Raw genomic sequence first — 19,320 nt, 5'->3', positions numbered from 1 at the left:
CATGATGACAAATCATAGGGTAAATTCACATTGTCATTATGGTTTTGGCCAATGTTTTCATAACCGGACCGGATAGTGAACCGGTAGGGCAACTGGTTCACCGGTGCAACCGGTCAGACCGGCCGAACGAATTTGGCTTAAAAAAAGCTAGAAAAACAAATTTTTCTAAAAAAATTATTTTTTTAATAGGAAAACCGGTTCAACCGGTCGAACAGGTGAACCGGTTCGGACTTGGCCGGTTTTCTGGATACCGAGCGAGCAGCATAGAACCGGACCGGTCCGACCGGCCAGTCCGGTCCGTGTTTGACAACATTGGTTTTGGCCATTTCAATCACCCGGACCATCAAACATGCTAGTGCACATATTTCGATGTGGGTTTATATGATTTAAGATTTAAATATGTTCCGCTTTTTAAAAATAAGTGAAGAATTTAACATAGAAGATAAAGATGTATGTGAGACGTTCATGGTGATAAAATACCTAGTAAATGCCTAAAATTAAAGATTACGGTTTTTAAATGTTAATGATAATAAACGTAAGAGACTTTTAACACTTGTGGTCGCTTAGCATTAAAGGATCAAGTTCGATATTATTTGACAAACAATAATCTCCCAATACATAACTATAAAAATGAAATTACTAAACCTATAGTTCGTAATTGAAATTAGGGGTGAGCAAAAAACGGTTCGGAACCGTCAGAACCGAGGAACCAGAACCGAACCGGTGCCTCAGAACCGCTAATGCGTGTACCGGTTCGGTTCTCGGTTATCAGAATTTGCATTAAACGGTTCCCGGTTCGGTTCCGGGTAAAACCGGCGGTTCTAAACTTGGAACCGAAGAACCGGAATATTCAAAACGTTTTAAATAAATTTACCAATCCTCATTTTTTATAGAGTAACTTATTAACCTGCATCCATTCAATCATTTTTTAATTCAAATCTTCTTTCTTTACGTTCAAGAACTAGCAACCATGATCAATTTTGATTTAAGCTATCAAGGTAATTTAATATAAAATGATATGATCTTCCATTAATCTATCGTTGCTAATGATTTATTTAAATTCAACACTTAGGTTTTAATAACGGATGTTCATGTTGTAATCTAAATTAGTTTTACCGTGAAAGAAGACATACAATTGTATAAACTTGTTTTGCAATTTGCAAAGTTTGCATAACTCATTTGATAAATAAATTATCGAACTAGTTCTAGCCAGAACCGCTTAGCGAGAACCGGCTTTAGCGGTTCCGGAACCGAACCGGTTTACTATAATAGGTTCCGGTTCCGGTTCTACTTTTCACTCGTTTTCGGTTCGGTTTCGGTTTTCGCGGTTCTGAACCGTTGCACAGCCCTAATTGAAATGTCACATAAACATGTCAAAATCATATATAAATGCATGTGATTTGTTGAGAGGCAGGTAGCCTTTGCAAAACCCGTGTATAAACACTAACCTAATTCACAAAGCTAATTTAAAGCATGTCAAAATCTTATAGAAATGCATGTGTTACGATAATAATCATAAAACATAACACATAAACTGATAAACACATGTTTTAAACATGTAAATCTTAATCTTAAGCATATATAAACGAAACCTCCATACATTCTCTTAAGCTACAAAATTATTTTATTAGTAAATGAAGGTTTCTTACGCGTTTGACCCGAATAGACTTGGTGGATTGAGGTGATGGTTCGAGAGGACTTACCTCAATCTCGGTCAAATCTAAAGGCCCTCCTAGATAGTGCTTTAGCGGTGGCCGTTCACCTTCGATATGTTTCCGTCTTCCGAATTCTCCAACTCCACCACACCATACTAGAAAAACCTCCTTTACCACATACAATCATGTTCACTTCGACTTCAACTTACTCGCAAAATAACTTCAATCGGGAATTAACTAACAACACCTTACCCCCCTTCTTAAACTCCTTAATCCCTTTCAACCTCCGGTTATGCAATATCTTCGTTCTCTCCTTGATGTTCAATGACTAAGCATATGTCGCATCTCGAAGCTCTTCCAACTCATGAATCTGGAAATATATTTTTCCGAGTCGCTTCTGTAAGGTCTAGATTAATGGTTTCTAGGGCCCAAAGAGCACAATGTTCTAACTCTACGGGGAGATGACAAGTTTTATCGTAAACAATCATTAAGGGTGTGGTTCTTACATGTGTTTTATACGCGGTTAAGAACACCCACAACGCATCATCTAGCTCAACGGTTTTCTTCAAAATCATCTTCACTCGTCTATTTGGATTTTCAACTTGCCCGTTCGTTTAAGGATGATACGCGACGAGTGGTTCTGTAGCGTGCTAACACCTTCTCCATGATGGCGTTGAAAAAGTGAGTGCCACAGTCACTAATGATAGCTCTAGGGGTACCGAAACGAGTGAATAGCTTATTGACAAATTTCACAACTACTCGGGCGCCATTAGTAGGTAAAACCTGAGCTTCAACTCACTTTGAGACATAGTCAATCGCCCCAAGTATGTGTCGATTCCCACTATAGGTGGGGAACGGTCTCATGAAATCAATGCCCCAAACATCGAATATTTCAAGGAATTGGATTGGTTTTGGGGCATTTCTTTTTTTGAGGAAATATGCCGGTACGTTAGCAAGCGTCACACTTCCTAATTTTTGAACATTTTGTTTAATTATTATTAATTTAAATGAAGAGTTACAAACTCACGTATTTCTACATATTGTAAGTATATTTTATTATGTGTTTTTGCAGTGTCCAAGAGAAGAGAGTCTTGTGTCACAAGAGCAGTCGCATTAAGAATTTCTTTTATTGAAACTTTTTACTCCTTCACCCGTAGCAAGTACTCAATTCTATTTAGTTGTTTTCTTACTCTATCCGGCAATTGAACCTGGTCTCCCTCTGTATATGATAATAGAGAGTTAGACAGCCAACAAATGCAACACATAAGTTTTAATTAAACAAACTCATATAAAAACAAGTAACACCTTCTAAAATTTACATGTCAACAAAGTTATATATACAAAGTCTATAAATAAACCACATGTAAATATAAAGAGAATAACTATTTAGGAAACCATTATAAAATATAACATAATAAATTATTAATTTGTGTTACCTTCATGGAATTTGCTTCTTTTTGACCGGCAAACTTTTCTAAAGATTGACCAAGATAGTCCAAACCATTTTATTTTGGTAGTTGGGTTTGTATTTGCTTTGACCGTCACAAAAGACACATACACACATGAAACACTTTAGTCCTCACAAAGCAACTACCAAAATACCCAACAAACATTTAGTGACGAAAAATCAACGACCACGATTCACTCGTTTATTTTTCCACCTAATATAAATCACATCTCATATACTTAAGAAGAAAGGCTAAACCCACCTGCCTTCATGGTCCCATAAACTGACGGACATAAACAAACCCACGACCTCCTATCCACGTGTTTGTCAAACACACCGCCTGTGACTTACGCGTTCTCAAGAACGTTTTACCACCAGTCACTTTAACTGCCCAAAGATCTAGACTCCTGACAACCAAACGTCACCGTTTCACGTATATATTTTTATTTTCTTTTTCGCACCATTTCTTTTTATTATTATTATTATTATTATTATTATTAATTATTACATCTTTCAGTTCTCTGCGGATTGAAACCGGATATTTTGGATTCTCCGTCATCCGTACAGTTAGTTATTTATTCATATTCTGTAAGTAGTTACAGTTACAGTTATACGTTTCAGTGTTGATTTACGTGTTTAATTTTGTAATTTGATTGTGTTTAATTGAGTTGAGTTGATTGATGCGAGTGTTTGATTGTGATATACAAGTTAACTGTTAAATTGATTGAATTCTGTATGTTTATCATGTACGACTGGTATGAATAATGAATGTATGATTGACTTATTGTTGAAAATATATGGTTATAGATTATAAAACCGCTGAACTTATATAATCAGTTAATTGTAAATGTCTGCTCACAATAATTATATAGCCTCTGAACTTAGGGTTCTAAGTACATGTCTATCTGATTTTGATTGGATGTGCACGGTTTGGTTCGGTTCGGTTATTAGCATCAGCCAAATTAACCAATTGGTTTTTGGTTAATCGGTTCGGTTAATTTTTCTGTTTTCCGTTTGGTTCGGTTCATTTTGGATAGTAACCGAAATCAAATTTTGGGTAACTTTTTACTTAGAAGTTAGAAATACATGAAATGGATGAATGAATAAATACAATTAATTCATAAATACATGAAATGGAGATATATATACGTGAAAAGCAATGGTGGGTTTTTTTTTCAACGGTGATTTTTCGTTACAACTTTTGTCGTCTATGGGATTTGAACCCAAGACCTCCCAAACTCCCTACCCAAGGTGTTTAAAGGCTTTGCATTTGCCATTGGTACATGAAATGGTGGTATAAAACATGAAATGGAGGTATATAAACTAGACATATATGAAAATATGAATGTTAACCGAGGTCCGAGGGTATAAAAACTAAATTGATAATCGGTTTTTGGTTAATTTCGGTTCAGTTTTGTTGGTTGTTGGTTCGGTTCTGTTATCGCTCACCCCCAATTCTAAGTACTGAGTATCTGATCACAATAATTATAAAACCTCTGAACTTAGGGTTCTAAGTACATATCTATATAATCAGTTGATTTGAAGTATCTGATCACAATAATTATAAAACCTCTGAACTTAGGGTCCGAAGAATTTGAGATAAGCTTGATTCAATGGGGTGGGGGAACATCTACAAGAGACGTATGAAGGTTTTCACATTGGCATTTCTGATATACCTGGATTATAAGGTAAACAGAATTTGCTTATTTTTGCTGCATTTAGTGAGAAACATGTGATCTTATAGTTCATATATCTTTTGAAGGCCTTGCAGCAGAGAGAGAAATTGACAAAACGATCGAAACGGGATGGTTTATGGGAGAGAGCTCATGAACGAAATGCTAAACGTGTACTTAAGTTAATTGTGGAGTTGGAAGGTTTATGGGTGAAAATGGGACAGTATTTATCTACTCGTGCTGATGTGCTCCCGGATTCTTACATACGCCTTTTGAAGCAGCTACAAGATTCTCTTCCTTCTCGTGGTTTGGAAGAGGTATTTTATTTATAGAACGGGTATTTATAGTTTTTTTACTATTTTTGTATTGCCTTGTAATTTTGTGCAAGTGATGTAATGGTGCTTGTATCTTAAACGAAATGCACATGGCTATCGTCTTTATTAAAAAAATTGGTTACAAGTTTTAATTTTGTAAATAGATGATAACATTTAACACTTTCTTTTATTATGCTTGAATCAGGTCCGTTCCACTATAGAGAAGCAGTTGGGTAAATCAATGAACGATCTATTCACAAATTTTGTCAGTGTACCTTTAGCAACAGCATCGGTAAGAATCATTTTAAGTTTATTGGCAACATAATACTTAACCAAGACCAACTATTCTATTGTTATTGTGATCTGTATTTATGATATCGTTATGTGTAAAATAACATTTGTCATGCTAAAATGTGTATTATCAACATTGTGAATCATATGCAGATAGCTCAAGTTCACCGTGCAACTCTACATGACGGGCAGGAGGTGGTTGTTAAAGTTCAACATAATGGCATCAAAACTGTAATCTTGGAGGTTGTCTATTAGAGGGCTTTAGTTTTTTTTTTCATATATGAAATTAATCACTAGACTTGTAATGATCTAACTTGACTTTCTGCAGGACTTGAAGAACGCAAAATCAATAGTTGACTGGATAGCGTGGGCCGAACCCCAGTATGATTTTAACCCTATGATAGATGAATGGATCAGGGAAGCACCCAAAGAACTAGATTTTAACCATGAAGCTGGTATAACATATATACTTTTTTTTGGGTAAGATTTGTGTTCTGGTGTTAAATATATTTATTCTAAATGATTTCTTGTTCTTGTAGAAAATACTAGAAAAGTCTCTAGAAACCTAGGATGCAGAAGTGAAGGTCTTGACAAAAAACCTGAACATGTGGAAGTATTGATACCAGAAGTTATTCAGGTAACATCCTTTCTCACCTTATTTAGGGTGTGTTCAATGCACATAAGGCTTTGTAACACTTTTGTATGATTTTGTGCCAAATGGAATGAGTATTAAGTATGGGTATTTGATAAGTGTTTATAGTTGATAGAATTTTTAATATGATGATAACTTCTCTTTGATCTGCAGTCCACTGAGAAAGTCCTCATTCTAGAGTATATGGACGGGGTACGTTTAAATGATTCACGTGCTCTAGAAGAACTTGGAGTTGACAAACAAAAGCTTGTTGAAGAAATTACGCGTGCATACGCGCATCAAATTTATGTTGATGGATTTTTTAATGGTGACCCTCATCCAGGTACTCTCTTCTCTCATTGCTCTCAGTTTTGTATTTATCTTCTCTTCAAGCATATTAGGTTAAATTTCTTGGTTAAATTATAATCTTACTATTTTCAGGCAATTTTCTTGTGAGTAGAGAACCTCCCCATCGCCCAATTTTGCTTGATTTTGGGCTTACAAAGTTGCTTTCAAGCTCTGTGAAACATGCTTTGGCGAAAATGTTCCTGGCAGCTGCAGAGGTTTGTATACTCGTACACATACACGCGCGCGCGCACACCCACACACATATATATGTATATATATAGTAATATATCTAGTGTAACATATATATGAAATTCTTTCTAGATATACTCTTAGCTAGCTTTTGGCAATAGACATTGGTTTTTAAGCTAGTGAAACTTATTATCTGATTATTAGGACTTGAAATCGCCATAATCAGTTATTAATGTTTCAATAAACATATTATGCTTTTGATTCTAAATAATAAGTTTAGACAATGTTTATTATGCGAGGGTAGGTTACTTATAAATCTTTTCCTTTAACCTTATAGAAGATTTCTATCCCCATTTCACAAACTGTCTGCTTTTGTGAAAAAAAATGTCATTTTTGGTCATTTTATGCGTTAAGTTATTTAATAATCTGAATTTATAAAATACTCAAAACAACTAATGTTATAAATATTTGTTGTTTCAGGGTGATCATGTAGCACTTTTGTCTGCATTTGCTGAAATGGGGCTTAAGTTGCGCCTTGACATGCCTGAACAGGCTATGGAGATAACTAATGTGTTCTTCAGGGCTACAACTCCAGCATCTGAAGCTCCTGTAAGTGGCACTAATTGTCTTGTGGTTTTATTTAGCCTAAAAATGTCCCTTTGTTATGCAAATCTGACAGTTCTTTTTGGTTAGGAAACTGTTAAATCTCTGTCAGAGCAAAGAGAAAAAAATATGAAAATTATACAAGAAAAGATGAAACTCAATAAGAAAGAAGTTAAACGCTTTAATCCTGTAAGTTAGTTTCTTTTTTTCTACTTCTAAAATTTCTTTTATGATTCTTGGAAACTAAATGAATGTTATCTTCCAGATTGATGCGTTTCCAGGAGACATTGTAATTTTCTCGAGGGTCCTTAATTTACTCAGAGGTTTCTATCTAGTTCTTTATACCTGATTATAGGTTTTTGACACTCAAATATCATATAATCACTTTCGAATTACACATCCAAATTACTGAAACCATTTCACATCATTTCAGGTCTGTCATCCTCGATGAACGTTCGTATAAGTTATCTAAATATCATGAGACCTTTTGCTGAATCTGTTCTGAAAAGGTATGATTTTGTTTAGTTGCACAAGTCAATACTGGTTTTTTAATCAATTAATAACACCGTTGTTTTACTAGCTATTAATCTGTTTCAGTGACATGAACCATGGACCATCCACAAATCCAAAATGGGTATATGATGGTCCAGTACATTCTGATGTAGAGGTGAAACTGAGGCGTTTCTTGGTTGAATTGGGAAATGCCGACAGGATTCTTGGAATCCAGGTATGCTTATGTTTCTTGGACACAGTACACGTTTTTGAACGGTTTTATATGCGGTGCAACAAATGGCCAATTGTATTATGTATTTATGTCGTGTATTTCTTAGGTTTGTGCATACAAAGATGGGAAAGTGATAATTGATACAGCAGCTGGGGTGCTTGGAAAATATGATCCCCGTCCTGTTCAGCCTGACAGTTTATTTCCTGTTTTTTCTGTATCTAAGGGTATCACATCTGGAATGGTACATTGGCTAGTTGATAAAGGGTATATTCTTGATCTACTAACAATAGTAGAAACAATAATAAGAGTGACAATACTAATATGTAGTTTCATTTGTAGGAAGCTGAAGCTTGATGAAAACGTTGCAAACATTTGGCCAGAATTCGGTACAAACGGGAAAGACCAAATAAAAGTTAATCATATACTTAATCATACAGCTGGTCTGCAAAATGCTCTAGCCAATATTGCTGCAGAAGATCCTATGTTAATTGGTGACTGGGATGAGTGTCTAAGACGCATCGCTATGGTTGCACCCGAGACCGAACCGGGTCGTGAACAATCATATCATTATTTGTCATACGGTTGGCTATGTGGCGGTATCATTGAGGTATGACACCATACCTGTAAGGCTGTAACCTGTAAACCACTAAAAGTTCTTCCATTGTTAATATATGTTGTTGCATGTGCAGCATGCATCCGGGAAGAAATTTCAGGATGTTCTTGAGGAAGCTTTTGTTCGCCCTCTTAACATTGAAGGAGAGCTTTATATTGGGATTCCTCCCGGTATTGTTTATTTTCCAAAATTTTCAACCAATGTAGTTTATAAAAATAATTTTGTAAACCGTTTAGAAACTCATTTCAGGTGTGGAATCTCGATTGGCAACTCTTACACTCGATATGCCTGATCTCAGTAGGTTTACCCAAAATCCCGACACCACCCGAAGCATCGCGGCCTCCAATAACTTGCCTTCCACATTCACGATCGAAATGATTGCCAGTAGCATCCCGTTGTCCAATACGCTTAATGTCCGCCGTGCAATACTACCTTCTGCCAACGGGCACGTGTCGGCTCGTGCAGTGGCCCGCTACTATGCCGCTCTAGTGGATGGTGGTGTCGTCCCGCCTCGCCATTCCTCTTCTTCCCTCCCGCCGCTTGGCAGCCACCCTCACCGCCCCATGTTTCCTTCCAAGAAAACTCCCAAAAAGAAAGATTCAAGTGGATCCACAAGTCCTAACCCTGATGTATACATCAGGATACTGGAAACCGAAGATACAAATGGTGAAGTTGACACTAAAATATTTAAAAATACTAAAACGAAAATTCACGATGCATTTTTGGGAAGGGGGGATTATAGTGATTTAATCATTCCAAGTGGGAGATTCGGGTTGGGGTTTAGGGCGGTTAAAGCAGCGGATGGTTTAATCTTCGGGTTTGGTCACTCAGGAATAGGTGGGTCTACAGCTTTCTGTGATATAAACAATAGGTTTGCAATTTCTGTGACTCTAAACAAGCTGTCTTTTGGTGGTCTGACTGGTGAGATAATCCGGTTTGTTTGCTCGGAACTTGATCTTCCTGTACCAGTTGAGTATACAGGATCCGGGCATTTTGCTGGAACACCGGTGGTTAATTAAGGGGTTTTAATCTAAACCTGTTTATACAGTAAACCCGTATATGAGGTAAAACTTTATGTATATTTAACAAAGATTTTGAGTACGATAATGTTGTATGTTGTAATCGAACGTATAAAGCTCATTTCTTTAGTGATCTTTTGTAACTTATGTCATGGTTCATGTTTCTTATTATTTACAAATGGATCCATGGTGGGCGAATTTTTAATGGTTATTATAAATTGTTGCATGTCTTTTATGTGCGCTACTTTCATAAATGGACATTATACATACTATCGGATACATCAGGCTTTCAGCTGCATTAGCATATGGTATATGTCATATCATGTTATGACCGTATAATGCCTAATTCGTATAGGCGCCTTTGGTCAACTTAAGAAATAAAACACTCCTGATATATTGAAAATTTAGGACGTTGCAGTGGGATTGGTGATACCTGGTGATCATCCTTTATGTCATTTTCGTTAACCAAATAAAACGACATTATCCAGTTGGGTTATTGGAATAGTGTTGGAGCTTGCATGCATAACTTAAGTTCACATTTGTTCAATATGATGTTTCAAGTAGGATTTATATTAAGGTTTTCACCATCTCTATTTTAAGACTTTTAAGTTGTAGCATTTAAGAAATAAAACCGAAGACTGATGACAGCATCGTCTGAATATTTTCCGGTAGTTCAATGTTGATGCACATTTTTATGCGTGAAAGAGAGATGATAATTTTTAAAAGGAAAGATACAATTAATAATACATTTTTCCAGATTTTCATGGGGTCTAAACTTATGAAAAAACATGGTACTACCCATCTATAGTCATCATTATTATACTAAAACCAAACTATACTGCATCAATATCATGTCTAAGGATTCAACCATACAACTATTACATAAACTACAATAAAACTGTCCAACATAACACAACCCGACAACGCATACTTTAGGGTCCTAAAGCAAGAAAACCTTACATTATATGTTCAAACCGACCATATATTAGATTCACAGCTTCCACCATCACTGTTCATACCATTCTGAACATTACTGTCAAAGATGCCAGGATTAGAACCGAGTCCAACCATCATGTCTTGCCCGGGAATGGGTAGGCCCGGGTGGGGCCCATGGTCATTCCCACGAACGGTTATAGTTGGAGAGACGTTGCCCATTCCCATTCCCATTCCCATTCCCATTCCCATTCTAGACATGTTTTGAGAGCTAAACAGTTGGGAAGTGGTTAAATGGTTCTCAAGAAGGTGGCTAAGGCTAGAAGATGTCAACGGGCCCCTCGCCAGCATATCTTCAGCCAGTTTAACCTGTAACCATATAACATTTTCTTTTTAGAGGTTGCAGTTTCAACCAATTTATATGAAGATCGGTCTACTTTTGATTTTAAAAGTCAAGGCTATTTTGTCAATTTATCAGTCAAGATGGCCATTATGGTGATTTTCGCTGTGTATTTTATTAATAACGGGTTAAGGATATAAGTAAACTTGTATTATGATGGTTAAGAAAAGAATGTACCTTAGCTCTCAAAGCTTCCACCTCCGACTTAAGCACTCGGTTGTTGGTTGAAGCGTCTTTGAACTGATGGCTAGCATTCGTGAGTTGCTTGAACAAATCTGAGTATTCTACTCGCAGAAGTTCCACCTAAAACACATGTTTGGTTTATGGTTATGAATATTAAGAATATATGTAAATAAGCGTTGTTCATAAGTACACACTTGTTGTTCAAGTTCGGTTAAATGTTTTTGTTTTCTTTTTCTTGATCGCCGAGCAGACTCTCTGTTTGAAACCATCCTGAAATCATAGTTAATCATATTAAAGTAGGATTAACTAACTAAATTTGCATTCCTGGAATCTTGACAATGTTGATAAAAATCTTACCGTTTTTGCCTTTTAACATCTAACTGATCATTGCTCTGTTCACATTGCCCGGCTTCAATCTCTGTATCATCATCTGATTGTTCATAATCACTCGTTACCTCAACCACATTGCTGTCCCCTTGTTTCGGATTGGTGACCGAAATTGGACTCTCAGCTGACCAAATATGAATACAATGTTAAATTACTAAAACATATGTTGAAACACTCACCATGTTCAAAGTTCAAACTAGGGCCTTCATTTTTACCCGAAACCCGACCCGAAGCTGAAGCCACCCGAACTGAAGATCCCCAATAAACCGAACCTTAAATGGGTCGGTTATCAGGTCACTTTTTCCCAGCAAAAAACTAAAACCCAAAAAAACCCAAAGATATTGTCTTTTTTCATTTTTTTTTAATAAATGAGTTTTGGTTTGGAGTCTTTGGTATTTGGAATATTAAGTTTAGAATAAACTGCCATTTCCGTCCCAGTCGTTTGCTCAGTTTTGCCATTTCCGTCCAAAAGATTTTTTTCAACCATTTCAGTCCTCATGGTGTCATTCTTTGCCATTTCGGTCCAATCATCTAACGTCATCCATTTCGGACGGAAATGGTAAAATTGATCAAACCCGGTGGACGAAAATGACAGTTTACTCTCAACTCTCACGTTTAGGAATTATAGTTTATTTTGAGACTTTCGAACATTATCATATCATATTGTTTTACTAGCATGATGAATTGTGATAATAATTTGTGAAAAAAAAACACCTTTTTTTTCATTTTACATACAAACTCGAAAACGAACAACCCGACCCAAACTAACTCGAGAAACTAAACAACCTGAGCCCGACCAACCTGAACTTTAATGGGTTGGTTATCAGGTCACCATTTCCCAGCTAAAAAGCCGAACAACCGGACACAAAAACCCAAAACCCGAAAAAAAAACATGAAGAACACTCCTAGTTCAAACTACTAACCTATCAAGTTAGTAGGTGTACCACAAACTGAGGATTGAGAATCCATATTCTTCATGACAGTAGAGTTGTTTGGATTGAGATTTGGAGTCCACACAGGGTTTCCTGTCATCCCACCACACCTTGAAAACCTATTTAAGTTATCCTGTAATCCAAACAGATAGTTAACAAACTAGTTTTTTTATGCAACACTACAATATTAAAGAAACTAACAAAAAAAATTAGGTCTAACTGGGCCTACCTACCTACCATAAACATGATATAACATACTGATACAAAGAATCATGCAACAGTAAACAACTAATTATTATTAATTCAATAACTCAGTGGGGTGACTCTGTAAATGTAGACAGAAAATAATTTATAAGAGAAAATTGCTATTTGAACTATTTTGGTCCTCGAGGGCATATCTGTCATTTCACATTTAAGGACTATTTATGTAATTGTTTAATATGTATAGGGTTGTTTGTGGAATTAACTTATAATAATATAACAACAGAATAGAACAAATTATTATCTTAGTCTTTGTAAATACTAAATATAAATACCCTCCCCCCCCCCTCCCCCCTTTTTAATTTTCTATATATTTATTAAGATTTAAAGGCAAACTAATAATCTGGATTATGGTGGTAATAATTGTTTGTAAAATAAAAAAAAATTATAAATCAAAAGAACAAACTTACGGACCAAGAAACTAAACAACTATATAAACAGTCTCTTAAATGGGAAATTACTAAAACACCTTCTAACTTAACAGAAAAATCTAACAGGGTTAGTATCAAGGATCAAAATTGTTACAAAATGCAAATCTTAATAATAAACAATTATATAAATAATTCCTTAAATGTGAAACTACTAAAATACCCTCTAACTTAACAGGAAAAAGAACAAATTAACAGTGTCAGGAGCCAAAACCTTTAGAAAATGCAAATTCCCTTAAATGTGAAATTACTAAAATACCCTTAACTATAAAAGTAAAAAATGCAAATTCCCTTAAATGTGAAATTACTAAAATACCCTTAACTATAAAAGTAACGATGAGACCTTAAACTGTTAGAAAATACAATCCTAGAGGACCAAAACAGTTAAAAATTCCAAAATAATAATAATAATAATATACTTTTAATCTTTTTTTATTTTCAAATATTTGATTACTTCTTTCATTTCATTATATAGAAAATATTACAAAACCTGATATTTGTAGTGAGCAGTGAGATCGGAAGACATGAGTCGGTCGAGAACAACGGCGTCAGCGGCGGAGAATAAATCTCCGGGAGGTGGTTGAGTTGGGTTATTATTATTATTATTAATAATATCAGCAGCAGCATCGAAGTGGTTGAGAAACTCTTCAATATCTTGTTCAGAAAATATTCTGCTTGTAGGCATGGTGTAGGAGAAGGAGAAGATAGTTGAAGGGAATCAGGAAGGAATATTAGTGTATGTTTGTATGTATATATAATATATTGAGCTGTGGTTACTTAACCTGTAAGATTAAAAAATGATTGGAGGCTATGAAGAAAAATAAAAAGGTGGAAGAAGACAAAGACAAAGACAAAGCTTCAACTGGGCTTTCTTTCTTTGTGTAAAGTGAGAGACCACTCAACTCACTAACTTTGATGTCACTTTTGTATTCAACAATCAACATTGTACTTGTGAAACAATTATTGGAAACAAATAGGAGAAAACTATTATTATTATTATTATTATTATTGTTATTATTAGGTATACGTTAGGGGCGTGCGTGAGTCGGTTTAGCTTGATTTAAGGATAGAACGAATCAAAAACCGAAATGTCAGTTTTGAGATGCTTAAAATTGTTCAGTTTCGCTTTTTTATCGGTTATTGGTTTAGGTTCAGATTCTGTGTTTGCGGGCTTGAAAAGTTTGAGTCGAAAACAAAAAGTTGGCTAAAAATGATGTATTATGGCTTTTTTTTTTGTTTGTTAATAATTAATTGATTAGTATACATTTGGACTATAATATTTGAGCTAAAGTATATATTGAACTATTATAGATAAATTACTTAAAATTTAAAATAAAATATAAAAATCTATAGGTTCGTTTTACTTTTTTCGGTATATGCAAAATAAAAAATGAACTGTAAGTTCAGCCTTTACGAAACAAAAACTTAAATTCCCGGTTTTGTTTCAGTTCAGTTTTTAGGGTTTGGATTTTTTGGTTCTATGCATATTCCTAGACTATATTTATATATAATAGTTTGTGATTCTTAGTTTTCTTTTATCAAAACCCTCAAGGTTAAGATGTATTAAAATTATAATAAAGTATACGTAAGATATTAGCCCTTAAAACAAGGCAATTGAGACAAGTAAAAGAAAAATAGGAACGAGATTTGGTTTATTTCATATTAGTAGGTTAATAAACCTTGTTTAGGTTTATGAAGAGGTAGGTCCCAGCAGAGACCAGTTGGTCCCGCAAGACTCACCTTGAACAGGGACGTCTGCGCAAAGGCCATCTGCTCCCGCAGGACCCACCATGCTCATAGAATCTTACGCGCAGTACGCAAGCTGTACACGCAGGGAAAGCCTCCCAATGGTGAAGTACCCCGCCTGTTCCCGCAGTTGCGGATACAAGCCATCAGGGAAGGCTACCAGCAGACAGCAGGGCTACACGCACAACGCAATAGCTACTTCAGTAGTCACATGAAGGAATGAGCCAAAATGAGCCAGTCCGTATGATTCTGAAAGATCTTTTGTACTATACCTACCAAGGTATGGGTAGGACAGACGATCTGACCAGAACAACCCATGAGCCAATCACAGGGTGACAGCTCACCGACAACAGTACGAGGAGGAGCACCCTCTAGTACTGTTTGTCACTATTAGCCGCTGCCTACTCACCAACTCTTACTGAGGGGCGTGCGTAGCATACAGTTGGTAGAATAGTGTTACTGTTGGCCGTAACCTACTCACCAACCAGCATGGCCTGCGTATAATCCACAGTAGGTGGGACGTGCATAATCTACAGTTGGTGGAATAGTGCAGCCGACTTTGTTACTGTTGGCCGTAACCTATCCACCAACTAGTATGGCTTGTGCATAATCCACTGTTGGTAGAACAGGAATACTATTCAGCTGGCTGTACCTTCTAGGAAACCTACCTTCGGCTATAAATACTCCAACATCTTGGAATGGTAAGATCATCTGCTATCCTGTTATCTAGCAATCTCTTAATATACACTTATATTCAGAGCAATCTAGTCTGATTCTCACGCCGGAGGGTGGTCACAAGGAGGAACCCCCCCTTCTCAGTGACGAGCTTACGGTGTTTGTTTTGCAGGTCCCCTGAAGAACAACTGTCTCTGTTGGACCTCATTCTCGTGGGAAACATTACTTAACCCCCAGATTATCTATAATCTGTTCCGGGTCACTTAGTGTTTCTTCATTGGCGCCATCCGTGCATAAAAGCTAGAACTATTTTAGTTTTTTCACAATTTCTGAAGAAATGGTTAACGTTACTCCGGTCCAAAGGCCAGTAACCGACCAGGAAACCCCGGTAACAACCCCAGCAACTGGGGGGAACACCGGCGGTTATACAATCCTTACGAACACTACCCCGACTACCCAAGCCGGGGCAAGTGCAGTAAATATTCCACTGGGGTTCACCGATACCCAGCTGGAAAAACGAACGAGGGTCCCTCGCCAAACACTAGATCAGGTGAAGGCGTGGGCCGAAGCACGGCAAAGAGAATTCCAAGCCGAATTGGATGAACGCTTGCGTTCAGCTCAACAGGCTGACGAATTCGCCAGTACTCGCCAACACCTCAATATGAGCAGTGACTGCGAGTACTCAGACGACGAGTTGGAGTCCGATACCGACGCAAACCCTCGCCATAAGGCGAAAGGGAAGCGTAAGGAAACGGACGTCCAACCAAAAAGGAATTTTGGGGAAGCTTTTAAACCAATCGCGGAGAGAAACCCGCGTGACTTCTCCAAAACCTTTAGACCAACTGCTACAAATGCAGGAAAGTCAAAATTCGCCAGGGACATTGCGGAAGCAATCGCCCCGAGAAGTGCCAAACAAATGTCCAACATTGGCACTTATGATGGTCTATCCGACCCAGACGACCATTTGAACAGGTTCATTGCGGGGGCTACCGTCAGCAACTGGACGGAACCCACGTGGTGCTACATGTTCCAGATGACTCTGGTCGGAGCGGCCAGGGCATGGTTCGATCGTTTACCGATCCACCACATATATGACTGGGCGGACTTTCAGAACAAGTTCAGCCAGCACTTCAGCCAACAGAGGAAGTACACTGAAGAGCAGTGGACGATCCTCAACTGCGTGAGAGAGGAGGATGAATCTTTACTAGACTTCATCACTCGCTTCAACTCCAAAAAGCTAAGTCTCGGCAACATAAGTGAGGATCTGGTTCGCGCCGCCTTCATCCAAGGCGCCGAATACCCAGAACTTATCCGCACATTGACGGGTAAGGATGGCATGCCATCAACTTGGGATGCCATCATGACGGCGGCAAAGCGCTTTGCCGAGACGGAAAAGCAACTGGGAAGGGATCTTCCCCAGAGTACACACCTCTATACGCAGAGGACAAGAGAGAACAATGTCCGGATCGCCCGGCAGAACAAAAAGAGGAGGCTAGGTATTTGGCAGTCAAGGGTAAACTTTGACACCTCATCCAGCTCTCGCCCTCTTGTTGGCGGAAGGGACAACACACACCCTTCAAGCCGAAAACACCGGTGGACGCCACTCACGAAGAGCGTCACGGAGATATTTGCCACGGAAAAATTGCCATGGCCTAAAGCCCCATTGATCCGGCAGAAACCTAATGCGGATCAAAGCAAATCCTGTGATTTCCACGGGACAAAGGGTCATGGTACTGAAGAGTGCACATCCTTGAAGGATATTATTGAGACATTTGTCAAGGATGGAAGACTTGCACATCTCGTGGCATCGATCAGGAAGGGAGGAAGGAATGACAACCGGTACAGAGGTAACGGACGAAAGCCCGTCGACATCAGCATCAACATGGTTCATGGCAAGGTCAGAGGAAGAAAAAGACGGGTGACAGAACCATGCGCGTGGAAGGAAGCTGAGGTGCGCTTCCCGCGAGTGCCAGGAGGCCCCAGCAAAGAAGGCCCCATCGTCATCAGAAGCCAGCTGGGGCATTACATCACTTCCCGCACTCTTGCTGACAACGGCGCTTCGTCGACAGTGATGTACAGGCAGTTCTTTGATAAGCTGGATGATGAAGACAAAGAACGCTTGGAAACGGTCTACGCTTCAATGGAAGGGTTTGACGGCAGTACAGAAACCCCCATGGGTATCCTATCTTTCCCCGTTACTCTTACTGATGGGAATCATTCACGCACAGAAGACGTGGATTTTGTCGTGATGAAAAAGCCACACCACACGTACGACATCCTATTCGGAAGAGACGGGATGGCAAGATTCAACGCCGTGGTATCTTCAGTCCACGGCATGATGGGATGGCCAACAGCTGAGGGTGTAGCGATGATCTCTGGCATTCCCCAGGTATGCATCGCATCTGTCTCATCTAAACCCAAACCGAAAAAGGCTAAACCAACCATCACTGAACCGGAAAAATGGGCCTTCAATGGCAAATACCCCGACCAGGCCGTTACCATTGGACCAACAATCGTTGATCCCACCCGCACCCTACTCAAATGCTTACTGCAGAAAAACGCTGACATCTTTGCGTGGGCACCAGCTGACATGACTGGTGTACCCCGAAGTAAGGCGGAGCATAAGCTCAAGTGCGATCCGGCTGTTACGCCAGTCGTACAAAAGCGCAGAGTAATGGGGCCTGAACAAACTAACGCGTGTAGAACCCAAGTCAAGGAACTCCTTGACGCAGGCATCGTACGCGTTAGCAGATATCAAACATGGGTTGCAAATCCCGTAATGGTACCGAAGAATGACAAACAATGGCGCATGTGCATAGATTTCAAAGATTTGAACAAAGCATGCCCCAAAGATTGTTATCCGTTACCAGAAATTGATCTTAAGGTGGATTCGTTGGTACCATTTCGCCTTAAATGCTTCTTGGATGCGTATAAGGGGTACCATCAAATCCACATGGCCGTAGATGATCAGGACAAAACCGCATTTCGGACGCCCGATGGTACATTTTGTTATAAAATGATGCCATTCGGACTTAAGAATGCAGGGTCCACGTACCAACGACTGATGGACAAAGAGTTTCATGCCCAAATCGGGAGAAACTTGGAAGTCTATATGGATGATTTGGTCATCAAAAGCCCTGAGCCAGAAGCGATGTTGAAAGACATTGAAGAAACTTTCAACACGCTCAGAAAGATAAACATGAAGCTCAACCCGAGCAAGTGTTCATTTGGGATGGAAGAAGGGAAGTTCTTGGGAGTCATTGTTACTAAAGATGGCTTCAGAGCGAACCCTGAAAAGGTCGAAGCCATTGTTAAAATGGAATCACCTACCACCATCAAACAGGCTCAGACACTGAATGGACGACTAGTCGCACTTAATCGCTTTCTGGCAAACCATGCGGATAAGTCGTTTCCTTTCGTGTCAACATTGAGAAACTGCTTAAAGAAAACTCACTTCCGCTGGACACCAGAAGCGGAAGCAGCTTTTCAGGAGATTCGGTCACGCCTGATCGAACTCCCAACACTTACAGCACCACAAGCGGGAGAGGAGTTAATCCTATACCTTTCCGCAACAGATAGAGCAACCGGGGCAGTCCTGCTAATAGAACGAAAAGGCATCCAGATGCCAATCTATTATGTTAGCCGTGTACTAACAGACGTAGAAACCCGATACTCTACCCTCGAAAAATTAGTCTTAGCACTTATACACGCTTCACGCAGGTTAAGACGATATTTCCAGGGCCACCCAATCACCATTCTCACCAACTTCAAACTCTCAAACGTTCTAGGCAAACCCGAATTATCGGGACGTCTAGCCAAATGGGCAATTGAATTGGGAGAATATGCAATTAAGTACAAGCCAAGACCA

The 19,320-nt window shown here is 38.5% G+C and overlaps 2 protein-coding genes across 3 annotated transcripts; one reads left to right on the top strand and one right to left on the bottom strand.

The window, feature by feature from the left end:
• Positions 1–3,587: 3,587 nt before the first annotated feature.
• On the top strand, positions 3,588–9,774 carry LOC143635233 (uncharacterized). The gene is made up of 18 exons (XM_077103108.1): positions 3,588–3,690; positions 4,685–4,790; positions 4,865–5,092; positions 5,295–5,381; positions 5,534–5,623; positions 5,709–5,835; positions 5,920–6,017; positions 6,186–6,354; positions 6,453–6,574; positions 7,029–7,157; positions 7,242–7,340; positions 7,417–7,474; positions 7,585–7,660; positions 7,749–7,878; positions 7,982–8,139; positions 8,215–8,482; positions 8,565–8,658; positions 8,738–9,774. Exons 2-18 carry the CDS (start codon positions 4,716–4,718, stop codon positions 9,505–9,507), a joined length of 2,778 nt encoding a protein of 925 aa, XP_076959223.1. The 5' UTR covers positions 3,588–3,690; positions 4,685–4,715; the 3' UTR covers positions 9,508–9,774.
• Positions 9,775–10,258: 484 nt separating this feature from the next.
• LOC143635234 (basic leucine zipper 9-like) lies at positions 10,259–13,738 on the bottom strand. 2 transcript variants are annotated; one of them, XM_077103109.1, is made up of 6 exons: positions 13,522–13,738; positions 12,334–12,475; positions 11,381–11,534; positions 11,218–11,293; positions 11,018–11,143; positions 10,259–10,809 (listed from the first exon to the last, which is right to left on the bottom strand). In XM_077103109.1, the coding sequence occupies exons 1-6, from the start codon at positions 13,714–13,716 to the stop codon at positions 10,477–10,479; spliced, it is 1,026 nt and encodes a 341-aa protein (XP_076959224.1). In that variant the 5' UTR covers positions 13,717–13,738; the 3' UTR covers positions 10,259–10,476. The 2 variants fall into 2 exon arrangements, with proteins under 2 accessions (XP_076959224.1, XP_076959225.1); XM_077103110.1 differs by having other exon boundaries at positions 10,260–10,809; positions 12,355–12,475.
• Positions 13,739–19,320: the final 5,582 nt, after the last annotated feature.

This window comes from Bidens hawaiensis, unplaced genomic scaffold (assembly GCF_021521415.1).
Source record: "Bidens hawaiensis isolate Kalapana, Puna unplaced genomic scaffold, B.hawaiensis_p1.1 tig00007413_1, whole genome shotgun sequence".
Lineage (NCBI taxonomy): Eukaryota > Viridiplantae > Streptophyta > Magnoliopsida > Asterales > Asteraceae > Bidens > Bidens hawaiensis.
The sequence above is the reverse complement of the archived record's forward strand: the minus strand, read 5'-3'. Positions and strand labels throughout refer to the sequence as shown.

Excerpts from the sequence above, each read along its gene's own strand:
- LOC143635233 (XM_077103108.1), top strand. The coding sequence starts at position 4,716 with ATGGGGTGGGGGAACATCTACAAGAGACGTATGAAGGTTTTCACATTG. Across the intron at positions 4,791-4,864 it reads TGATATACCTGGATTATAAG|GCCTTGCAGCAGAGAGAGAA; the intron begins GTAAACAGAATT and ends TATCTTTTGAAG. Across the intron at positions 5,624-5,708 it reads TCAAAACTGTAATCTTGGAG|GACTTGAAGAACGCAAAATC; the intron begins GTTGTCTATTAG and ends GACTTTCTGCAG.
- LOC143635234 (XM_077103109.1), bottom strand. The coding sequence starts at position 13,716 with ATGCCTACAAGCAGAATATTTTCTGAACAAGATATTGAAGAGTTTCTC. Across the intron at positions 11,294-11,380 it reads GATGTTAAAAGGCAAAAACG|GATGGTTTCAAACAGAGAGT; the intron begins GTAAGATTTTTA and ends CTATGATTTCAG. Across the intron at positions 11,144-11,217 it reads TAACCGAACTTGAACAACAA|GTGGAACTTCTGCGAGTAGA; the intron begins GTGTGTACTTAT and ends CATGTGTTTTAG.